Source organism: Solea senegalensis, linkage group LG11 (genome assembly GCF_019176455.1).
Source record: "Solea senegalensis isolate Sse05_10M linkage group LG11, IFAPA_SoseM_1, whole genome shotgun sequence".
In the NCBI taxonomy this organism is placed as follows: domain Eukaryota; kingdom Metazoa; phylum Chordata; class Actinopteri; order Pleuronectiformes; family Soleidae; genus Solea; species Solea senegalensis.
In genome coordinates, this window is record NC_058031.1 from 15,853,256 (window position 1) to 15,865,396 (window position 12,141).

The window sequence follows — 12,141 nt, forward strand, 5'->3', positions numbered from 1 at the left end:
TGATATGAATTAATTGGGGGCATTTAAACGATTATTATAGGCTTTTGTTAAGGCCTAGTATTATGTGATTTCTGATATAAAAGGAACATGTTTAACTTATTTCTATCATAAACTGGTAAAATGTGAACTTCTTGAGTCTGAACCGGAGCATTGTGGTCAACAAACAGCAGCCTACAGTCCCGTGTAGACGCGTCACAGTCATTCGGATAATGTTGGCGTGTATTTTGGCTTGGGATGCCAGACATCCTTTGATCTACAGTTCACTATACACAGTCTGAAAAACCCGGAGGTCTGAAAAAAACAACCCTCCATGTAGTCGCGGTGGCGACGATCACCTGCAAGTCAGTCCGTGGACGCTCTTGGTTTCACGGTTCAATAATCCCGCGCATGCAGTCTCCATCTGCCACTGCATTTTGGCTCGTGTCAGCCTCATGCCGTTTGTACTGTCGAATCGTTTCTCTCTTATCATTATTTTCACCCCCAAAACCTTCCAAGCTTTATGTGTTCTGGTCAACACATAGAAGAAATGTTTACATTTTTATATTTTAAACCATATTATATTTCTACCAGAAAACTGACGAGGTTTGTTGTTTTAACAAAAGTTCGTAATAAACAGCAACACAATTATTATGGAATACACCCTTCACGCGTGTCTTTTGTCTGACTTATATCAAAAGTCCGTCGTTAAACTAGAAGAAGACAAAGACAGTAATCACATGTCTTTTCTGTACAGTTGCTGTAAACCCCATCTTGATTCCACCTCTCTGTATGTCCCTCAACAAAAGGATCACTGTGAGCTCAGTTTGCACAGATGGATACCCACGCTGAAACCAGGACAAAAAGGCTCCCAACCGAAGCCTTTCTTTCTTGAACTTTTTTTTGTCTTATCTCGGAGAGCCCGTTTCCAGACTGGACTTGGTGGCAGTTATGTGGGGCCCCATGGGACAGGACGCGTGCAAAACCACGCATATATAATGCCTGACGGGTTGAAAACCCCTTAAACTTCCACAGGGGAAAAATTTCCAGTGTACATTAATATATCAATATTATTATAGCCGAGTAGTAAATGTGCATTGCAGTTCCGTGCGTAACGTTGGTGCGTAAAGCTGGAGTTTGGTTTGTGCCATTCAACGAAATAGACGGTCGACAATATTACATATAACATTTGTACATACATCAAACATTTAAATACATACAATATTTTGAATAGATTGTGTTTTAGTCCGTGTATAGTTCCTCGTGGACTGTACGTTACGAAATTTCCCTTTTAGATTATGGTGCTGTATTTCTTTTTGAACAATTGCGCTATTGTTATATGAGCCGTGACTCAAGCCTAACTCTCAAAAGACAAAAAAGAAAAAAGAAAAAAGCGTTGTTGAACACTGATGGTGTGGAGCCTGGTGGGATGCTGATGGGAGCTGCAGCGCGCTGGTGCTGCGCTGACAGAGTGGGGGTGGGGTGGTGCGTAAAGAGACGGAAGACGAGGAGGGAGGGAGGTTTGTCCTCCATCTGCTGCGCTGCTGTGGCGCGTGCCGAACGCGTGAGCTCTACTGGCAGCTCACAGCCCTGTGAGCAGCAGAGATTGACTGAAACTTTTATAAAATACAATTAAATAAAAACAAATGACAATAATGTGATGTTAGTTTGAAACGCACACACGGTTGTGTTTATGTAAAGAAATAAGGGATTTATGAATAAGTAACGGCCTAGTCTTTAGTTATAAGTCATATTGGTATTCATCAGTGTGTTTTGCGTGCAGTTTTTGTACAGAGTTAGTATTGCATCGCTCTTTTTGTACACAGTTCTGGTCGGCAGATAAACTCTATTCTGCATGCGTTGCAGGTTATCACTCAGACTCCTCCCCCACTAGCTGTTCCAGGTAAACACTGTTGTTGATATCGGAGAAAAGCATCTGGGGCTCCATAAGCAGATGTTAATCCATACATAGCGTGGCTTGGGTATCTGGTTTATTAATTTTGGGATAGATTACTCCTGTCACCTCAGAAACACTCAACTGGTTCTGTGCTTCTTTTGTTGAGTGTTTATCCCACATTGAGCCCTTAGGCATTAATAAATGTAGGCTATAATCAGTATTATTGTTTGTTTTTTATTTATTTAAAGTTTGAAATGTTCTTTAATAAGGCAAATGAACATTTAGATACGTCCTGACTCATTTGGCAGTTCATGTGTGGTGAATTTTCGATGCAACAAAGGCAGAATTAAAAACGGAAAGATTATTATTTCAATAATAGAGAAATCTTAAAATAAAACGGTGCTCAGGAATCTGGAATATCATGTAGTAGAAATCGCCTATGTATTGTACCAAGGATAACGACTGTTTGACTTCTGTGCGTAATTGGATCTTGGTTGAACTTTTAAACGTGAAATGTTAACGCAATAAAGCGCAACGCCATCACGAAACCTTTGCATACCAGCGCTAGACTCAGGGGCCCATCACGACCAGATGGTCCAGACATGAGCGCCACTCATTTCCCAAAGGCACCGCCCCACCCCTCCTCCCGTGTCACAATGCTTTGCGTCCCCTCCGCTCTGACGCGCTGGAGCCATATAAATAGGAGGCGCTCCGCCTCTGCCTCACACTTCAGCTCAGCCGCTCCAAGTGCAAGCAGCTCCCATCACAAAGCACAAAAAAAACCCGAAATGAGTCCCAGCATCACAACTGAGGCCAGCCTGCCTCTCCCTAACAGGTCCACCGTGGCTCAGAGAAAACAAGCCAACGAACTGAGAAAGGTAAGGAAACGAGAAAACACTTTGTTTATTTGACTGCAAATGTTTACATTTCTGACTCCTTTGATTGTGCATCGGAATAACAGTTTGCCATGATTTCTTTCAGACGTTGAAACCCTTACTGGAGAAGAGAAGACGCGCTCGTATCAATGACAGTCTCAGTCATTTGAAGAGTCTGATTCTGCCTCTTGTTGGCAAAGACAACGCACGCTATTCCAAGCTAGAGAAAGCTGATATTCTGGAAATGACAGTCCGGTTTCTCAGAGACCTTCCTGCCTCTCCAGTCAAAGGTGAGCATCATCTCCTGAACTGCTGCCAATTTTCTACAAATATTATATATTTCATACACGGCCCATGTGAAATTACAGTCACTGACCAAATCTCCTTTTCGTTTCCCCCAGACTCTGCAGACAGTTACAGAGAAGGCTACAAAGCCTGCCTCCAGCGCGTCTCCACTCTGCTTCCCAAAACTAGCCTGGATCAAGACGCGTGCCAGCGTGTCAGCGACTTCGTTCAGCAGTCTATGTCTGCCACAGTCACCCCGACCTGTCTGAACTGTTGCGCTCAGAGCTCCAGAACTTTCCCACAGATCCAACAGAGACTCCTGAGCCTCAAATCCAGCTTCAGCCCCAGAATGGAGAACCAATCCCGCAGCAGCACCAGCAACAACAGCAACAGCAACAGCAGCAGCAGCAGCAGCAGCAGCGGTGCAGTGGCTCCCAGCAGAGCACAGCCAGGCCCACAGCCTGTCAACGCTGCCATGTGGAGACCTTGGTAGATTAGATGCACAGATAGAATTGTTGTGATGTATTTTCGTAAACTTGTATTGTATTAGCCTAACTATATAGTAGTATTGATTGTGTTGTATGAGGTGATTAATTGTTGGAGTTGAAGTTTGATAATTGAATTCAACATTTGGCTCATTTTGCGTTAAAGGGCACACGAGCACAGATCTTAAAGAAACTGTAAAGTCTATGAACTTTCCGAATCGCAATCCTCTTTGGGGTGTCAAAGATATGGGTTGTAGGCAACACTTTTGTAAAACCCCAAGGGTTATTTTATTTGAGGTTTGCACGATGGACTTAAAGTATTTTGGTCTGTGCAACATAATAGTCTGTAAACACTATGTGTTATATAGGAATCATGAATGGCATGTAAGGAAAAACAAACGTGTTTTGTGACTCAAACACTGATCATTGAAAATAAAATGTAAATAATGTACGCTCATCGAACATGACTGTTATTTGTTCTTTATATTATTTTGTGAATACATATAAGATATAAGTGTGTCAAAATAATTTTAATTCATCTTAAAGAGCGGACTCTCGGGTTTATGAATGGAATGAAAAAGGCGCGCAAACGCATAAAGCCACAGGTCATCCGCAGCCCATTGATGGTGCAGAGCAGCTGCTCCATTGTGTCATGTGTGGCGCCTCTCGCGTTGCCGCCAAATCGGTGGGAATAAGTTGTATTGGTCATGTGATGGGACACTGAGATGACCTGCTGCTGTGAATTCACACTCGCATAACCCACACATAACACACGCGTGGTTCCTATACTTGTACAACATGCTGCATTTTCATAACGAACTGTGCGTTTACATTTAAACATACAAAAGAGTCTCGACATTTTAATCCATAGCAGTGCATGGCTCATAGTGGCTCTTCGCCTATAATTAGATGATGAGTGATGATGATATTGTTTATTTTTTGTCATCCAATAACAACAGACATGAAACAAAATATAAGATATACTCAAAATAAAACTGACTAAAAAGGTGTAAGCAACACCCTTATTACAAACAACAGTCTAACTCATTCAGACATAAATGATACACAGCACCATTAATACATTTGAATCACCTAATTTTATAATAAGTGTCTTACCTCCATTTTCAACAGATTTTACTATCAAAACAAATATCAAGTCTCACAAATATCAAATAAATGTATTCTTAAACTATTTTCGTTGTTACACATATTGTCCTCCATCTTAAAGATTCACCCCTTTCATTGAAACCTATGGAATTATTTTATAGGCAAACAAACCGGTAAGCAAACAGGTTCAATGATATAAGCTTAAATGTTTGTTTGTGTGACAAGGACAAATGGGGTTTTCATTTTCTTTACTATAGTGGCAAAACTACAGCCATCATTTCATAAAAGATGAGTCCATCTTAAAACACTTGCTTGTAATGAACTCATAAGATACCATCCACAATTTAAAGCTAATTGGGGCTTTGGCAATGCATCAGTGAAGACTTTTTTCAAGAGAAGTTGCTGCACACACTTTTTTTTTTAAACTCACACTAGTGAATAGTTCTGTATGAACAATATGTTCTTTAGCATTAAACTAATGCTAAAGTTAAAAAATAATTGTGGAAGTAATTCCTTAAAGCAGTCACCTTATTTATAAGAAAAGATTAATAAATAAATAATTAATCAATAAACATTTTTTTTAATTCATAATTTTGATAGTTTATGACTGAAGTATTTTTAAAGCAGTTCTAGTTCAGTTTTCATTTGGCATGTTGGTTGGAACACAAACCATATTCCATATTCTTATTAGTGAATAGATAGTTGGTATATGGTACATTTCTAATGTCTCTGATTCTTTTACACAGCAGTAGAAACAATACAGTAATATGGTGCAGATTTGTTTAAATGGCCAAAAGCAGTTAATAGGAGATGTGAATCTGTTTGTTTTTTGTGGAGCTTTATGATTTTGAAATGGCTGGTCATGGCAAAAAGTGCAGATGTTTTATTATTAATAGCTTTGTAGTTTCAAAAAGGCATTGCACAGATAACTGCATATAATTGATTTATGTTTGCCCACTTTATGACAATATATGCTTTGGCAGATGTTTATTGATCATGGGTGAGATCTCAGGAGTGAGATCTGGACTCCGCCCTCTCCAATCTGCAGGTTTCTTGCCGACGACAGAATTCATATGCTTTAAACAAGCATCCCTTACTGGGGTAGAGGTTTGTGGGACGAGTAAAGACACACAGTCTAGTGTGATCATCTAAGTCCTGGGAAACTGTAGCTGAGGTGGCACAACTTCTTTGAGAGAGTTCTCTTCAACACTCTCTTGTTTACTGTAGCTGCTGTTGGGTTTTAGAGAGCTGTTGTACATTTCCAGTCTTTCCAGTCGGAGCCTCTGGAGTTTAACTTGGCCTCAGATTATTGTAGATTGGTGTTGTGTGATCACGCTCTCATGCTTTCGAGGTTGTTATGATTGTTCATCTGTCTTCATGGTGGAGGTATTTGCATACTGACTTTATTTATGTCGCACTTTTCATAAAAGGCAATGCAACTCAAAGTGCTTCACAGGATAAAAACATAATCTAAGAAAACAACCCACTGGCCCACCCCCAACCCAGCAACTATTTCAGCCGACAAATGGCTGGTATTATGTAAAGAACACAGCAATGGAGGAGTGAAGAAGTAGGGAAAAGAAGAGAGGAATGGAAATGAGGAATCACTATCATAGAACTCACAAAGAACCGCGAGAGAAAACACTGGAGACTAAAATACTAATGGGTGATCTAGCAGCTGAATGTAGCTGCAGCTGAGCGATACTCAATTAATCAATTAATGTGTGCTTGAAAGTTAAAATCTAATCTTAGACTTAGACTTTCTTTTATTGTCAATGCACAGAAAACACAGCAGTGGAACTGGTTGCTTGGAAACCGGATAAAACAACAACACAGCATTGCATTTTGAGGTAGTTATTGTAAACTATGACTCAAGAAAAAAAGTATAATAAAGTAGTGCAAATATACAGAATTTAGACTTTAGCAGTCTGATGGCCAGCGGAAAGTAACTGTTCTATCTAAAATGACACCAAGGTTTCTGACTTGTTTGGCTGGATTTAGTGCAAGTGACTTAAGTTTAAAACATAACCTTTTAAAATGAAATTAAAAGGGGAATTAATTGGCCCCGTGCCATCAGGAGACATGTAATGTAAAGTTGAGTGTCATCGGCATAGGTAAGCTTCTGCCATGCCACCTGATGGAATTTAGTAGAGATGTTGCAGTTAAAATGGAGGTCATTGACAACTTCGACTAAAGCTGTTTCAGTATTACGATTTACCAGATTGAAATGTTTCAAATATGTTATTGGTAGTCATAAAATCATTTAAAATAAATAATAATTTACAAAAAATCAAATCATTTCTGATTTAAAAAATAAATAAAAAATCTCTAAAACTTAACTTACAAATTACTTACAAACTACTGTCTACAGAAGGATTTTAATATGGTAGTTTTAAAAGCAGTGGGGAAAATACCCATCTGGAGAGAATAATTCACAATACTAAGAACATATTCAGCTTAAAAACTGATTTAAAAAGGGACATATAGGAATGGGTTCTAAAAGACACGTAGTGGGCTTTAAAATTGAGATAAGCACTTCAGCATCATTGAGGACCAGGTCAGTCTCCAGCAAAGCTAGATTCATTTGGGATGCAGCTGTTAAGTGAAGCCCTTTGTCTCCATTCTCCATATGTGATTGCTGCACCATGATTTATGTATTTTAATGAGGGTTGATTACTGAAATTACTTAGTTTAGTTGATAACTAACATTTAATTGCTGTCAGATATGTATTCATGTTTACTATAAAAGTATATGAGAGGACAGTACAATTAGTTTATCTTAAGAAAGCCATGTGGTTTGTATGAACTCTTCTGCTTTGGACATGAGAAAGCACATGTGTCATTTGATAAATGTGTGTAGGACACAGAATGTTTCCTATAAATATATTGTGTTAAAATTAAATGTAAAACGTGCTGCTATGGTTACAACGCATTGATGCCATCATTTATTTTTACTGGCTATTGTCTGATTCTAGCAGTGAACCCTAAGCAACTCTGAGACAACACTACTTGTCGCAAGTCATTGCATTATTCCAGTCGAATATGATAGAGCTACTGCAAAGGCAGCATTATTAAATGTTTTCATTTCACTGTATTTGTCATGTTTTTGTGAAACACCAGTGCAGAATTCAAGCTTTCATTTCATACAGATGTACCTGCATACAATATCATATACAACATATCAACCTGTTTCCTTTCACTCTGATGACTGAAATGGTTAAGACTCATTGTTTGAAGACCAAACACTATTTGTTTGTAGAATTTGTAGCAGAAAATAATGTTTGCCATTGTTTGCGACGCTGGAGCCTGAACATCACGCAGCATCAGCAGCAGCATCAGGAGTCAGGTGGAGTCTCACTCACTCATTCACTCACTGCTGCTGCTGCTGGTGACTCTCTATCGTGTGACTCTTAATTCCCATGAATTGTCGGAACATTTCCAGACAAAGGCTCCCTGTTATCCGGCCTGCACAGATGGGTTACCGACGCCGAATTTGCTTGAAAAGACAAAAGAGGACTCTAACCGTAAGAGCAAAACTCGGCAGAAGTGTTACCCCCACCCAGTCCTCTCTTCTCTCCTCCTCCCATCCCCCACCTCCATCCCTCCGTCCCGGCGGGTCAGTGAGGGGCGCGTGCAGCAAGTGTGCCTCTCAATTTCAGGGCTGCAGCGCGTACACTTCCCCCCTCAGTGTCACGACGACCTTTACATTTCCATTCTGTAGATTTCTTTTATACATACTTTTATATATACTGGTGTCAGACTTTTTCACTCTGAAGCAGTTACTGTTCATGAATTACTGCTGCACTGTTAAAATGAAAATAAATGACACCAGTGCAATATTTAGAAGAATTAAATGTTTATTTCGGGTATAGGTTTATACTCAAATATAAAGATGGCTCCTACTTTCTTTGCTCATTGGTATAGGCTTCCTTATGACAAACATATTTCACCCCCATCAACAGACAGAGCTTCGTGTTTCGTCATCTTCATCATCATCATCATCATCATGTAACACTAATAAACACGCGTTTCATGATAGCGTGGACGCTCAAATATCCAGGAGTCAAGCTGTAGAGGAGACAAACGGGGAGGAGGGGCGAGTGGTGTGTTTCAGTTGGACACTAACGTGGACTCATAACAACAAGCATGCAGATGGGACACCCACGCTAATGCGTGGAGATCATGTGTCATGTGCTTGTAAAGTTTATAGTGAAAGAACTTAAGTATATGCAACTGTGTGTGTGTGTGTGGAGTAGCTGTTCGTGATGCTGGTGTGGAGTTGAAGGAGGGTGTGTGTGTGTGTGCGTGCGCGGGGGGTGGAGGGTGGGGTCATAGATGGAGGTGGGTGGGGTGGAAGGGTAGGTAACAGACAGCCATCTGGTCCCCGTGGCGCGTGCTACGCGCGTGGTTCCCCTGAGTGCAGTGGTATTTGATGGGCTGTCATGTCTCCGGGTTTTTTTTTTTAATTTAAACTCTGCACATTTTAAAGACGTAATACAGAGTTTGATCGTGCTTTGTGAGGTACAAAACCTCACAAAGCACGATGGCCGATTATCAACTATATGCTTACACCAAGTCATTGGTTTAAGTTAAAATGCCTCGTGACGTTTAAAACCAGGCTGCTTTTATTTCTGCGACGGTGGCTATTGTGATAATAAAATATGCTCATCCACTATGCATCCTCTGTTTTTTTCCAGCCCCCACGTCCATGTGTGAGTCTCTAGCAGCAGGCATACACAGCCTACAGGTAGACACTCCCCCGGGCTGAAACTGCATAAAAACGTCATATGCAAAACTATTGTTGTCCAAATCTAAGCGCAGATGTTATTTGAAAGTAGCGTGGCTTGGGTGTGCGATTGGACTAAGAGTCTGCGTCTCTTTAAACACTTTAACACACGCAAGCGTGACCCCTACGTCAAGATGTATGCATTGCACCCTGCTGTGGGTTTGCGCATTAATTTAATATAAAAATGTTTGGAATTAAATGATGAACAGAGATTAAAGTGAGCAAACCAAATAACACCAAATAAAACTGAAAACCTCAGCGTTGAACAGCAACAGGGAATTCAGCAGGTATTTAAATCGTATATATACTGTAAACTATTTTTTTATCACCGAAAAATAGTAATGTAATGAACCTTCATTAGTAATACAATACCTTTTATTGTAGTTTGTTATATTTTATAGATATATGGGCCAGTAAATAAATACTATTGAGACAACCTCTCCCAAACTAACAGTATATATGTGCGTAATTACGCACCGTCAAAATATATGCATTCAACAACCAAACAAGTCTTTCTATTTATATGTTATAATCCTTATCCTTATTTTTCATTTATACTGTAGGTTGTTAAGAAAGTGTAAACTAAGGAGTATAAGATTTGTATTTCTTGCTCTGACGCTCTGTGCGTCCAAGCCACGCAGACAATTTACGCACGCCTTTCTTCAGCTTCTTGAGGCACTTTTTGTTTGATTTGGTTGATGGATCATATCGCAGACACGCAAGTTGTTACGCTTGGATTAGAGTGCAAGACAGATGGTTATCTTTGCAAATGAGAAGCGTTTGTGTTGTTTTCACGGAATACGTAGCTGGTTCAAATCATTTTGTGTCGGCTTGGGGGCGTAGCCCTGACGCACAAAGACCGAAGCCAGGAGGGGGATAAATACCGCAGCTCTCAGCCGTTAGAGACACTTCTTCCTCGACTTCTCTTTCGAACGCTCCTTTGACACAAAGACGGCGCTGAAAATGTCTCCAAACATGACTTTCGAAGCTATTCAGTCTTTTTCTCCAAGGCCAACCGTGGCCAAAAGAAAACAAGCTCTTGAGCTCAGAAAGGTAAGCGAAGTTACTGCATTTATACAGCATTATTTCGGGCATTTTGGTCAGTGTTTTTCTCTTAATTTAAGGAATGAATTCTAAAAATGTATTTCATTTGTTTTCCAGACTATGAAACCATTGATGGAAAAAAGAAGGCGCGCTCGTATCAACGACAGCCTGAACCACTTGAAAAACCTCATCCTTCCCCTCACAGGCAGAGATGTAAGTTGTTCTTTACATTTCGATAAATGCAAAAAATGTGTTTTATTAGATACATCGACACCAAGCTAACGTTGTGAATAAGACATTAAACATTTGTTGTTCATTATTTTCTCCAGAAGACTCGTCACTCCAAACTTGAGAAAGCAGACATTCTGGAAATGACTGTGAGGTTCCTCAGTGACATCCCACCGGTTAATGCCAAAGGTGAGCTGTGCTTCTGTTTGTTAAAGACGTTTTCTCATTAATGTGTGCCAAGATGATTCCTCTTTTGTGAACAACGGGACTAACTCGTCATTGTTTTTTCAGACTCTGCAGACGGTTACAGAGAAGGCTACAAAGCCTGCCTCCAGCGCGTCTCCACTCTGGTTCCCAAAACTAGCCTGGATCAAGACGCGTGCCAGCGGGTCAACGACTTCGTTCAGCAGTCTATGTCTGCCACAGTCACCCCGAGCTGCCTGAACTGCTGCGCCCAGAGCTCCAGAACCTTCCCTCAGATCCAGCAGAGACTCCTGAGCCTCAAATCCAGCTTCAGCCCCAGACTGGAGAGCCAGTCCCGCAGCAGCAGCTGCGGTGCAGTGGCCCCCAGAGCACAGCCAAGCATGCAGCCTATCAACGCTGCTATGTGGAGACCTTGGTAGATTTTTAGAACGCATTCACTCGTCGTCACTTGTAAATATACGCACTGATTTAGTGTCTCCTTTCCGTTGATGAAAAGCCAGAATTCATCGTTAAATCGTATTGTTGAGTATTATATACTTAAATTTTGCGCACGAGTCTGTTGTCCTGCATGAGTTGACAAGTTTAGACGGTCGTATTTTTTTAAAAATCTGCATGTATGTAAACGTTAAATATTTAGTCATCTTCGCGGACTAAGTTGTTAAGGGCTATTGAAACAGCCCTGTAAGACCCAAAGGGTCATTGTATGTATACATTTGCACTATAGACGTCAGTGTTCTGAGTCTGTGCAGATGAAATTGTAGACATGTTATGTGTCACTGTAAGTATCTCTGTTGGGATTGTGTTCTATTTTTGCTGTTGATAGCAAATGTTGTATATATATGTTATATCATTATAAATAAAACTACGCTTTTGTGGTTAGATGTTGTGTTGTCTGTGTATTTTGATTGTAAGAACACTGGTGGTCTATACTCGTGCGTAATTACGCATCGTTAACGCACAAAGGGCTTCGATCACATACACAAAGGGGGTGAAAATACTCCTTTACGTGACTGAATGATAAACAGAAAGCAGGTGAAATTACAGGGACGAACCACCACAAAGATCACAGCAGGGTGCGCGTACACACACACACACACACGCTGCATGTGTGCAGCAAAATGTGCAGGAAATCAAAGACAGTTTCAACTGACTTTGAATTGAACTCGGTGCAGCAAAGGGGTATCTTCTATTATATAGTATATATATCTATTGTATATTTTATCATATAATGTTTCACCAAAGAAGGAGAAACGG

General features: G+C 40.4%; 3 protein-coding genes across 3 annotated transcripts in view; all 3 read left to right on the forward strand.

Annotated features, from left to right (window-relative positions):
* Positions 1-12,141, forward strand: part of acot7 (acyl-CoA thioesterase 7) — a 100,086-nt gene that overhangs the window by 45,733 nt on the left and 42,212 nt on the right. The window lies entirely within an intron of this gene.
* Positions 2,153-3,969, forward strand: LOC122776597 (transcription factor HES-2-like). Its single transcript, XM_044037189.1, has 3 exons — positions 2,153-2,751; positions 2,855-3,038; positions 3,150-3,969. Exons 1-3 carry the CDS (start codon positions 2,476-2,478, stop codon positions 3,524-3,526), a joined length of 837 nt encoding a protein of 278 aa, XP_043893124.1. The 5' UTR covers positions 2,153-2,475; the 3' UTR covers positions 3,527-3,969.
* On the forward strand, positions 10,326-11,766 carry LOC122776598 (transcription factor HES-2-like). Its single transcript, XM_044037190.1, has 4 exons — positions 10,326-10,464; positions 10,573-10,668; positions 10,785-10,872; positions 10,975-11,766. Exons 1-4 carry the CDS (start codon positions 10,375-10,377, stop codon positions 11,304-11,306), a joined length of 606 nt encoding a protein of 201 aa, XP_043893125.1. The 5' UTR covers positions 10,326-10,374; the 3' UTR covers positions 11,307-11,766.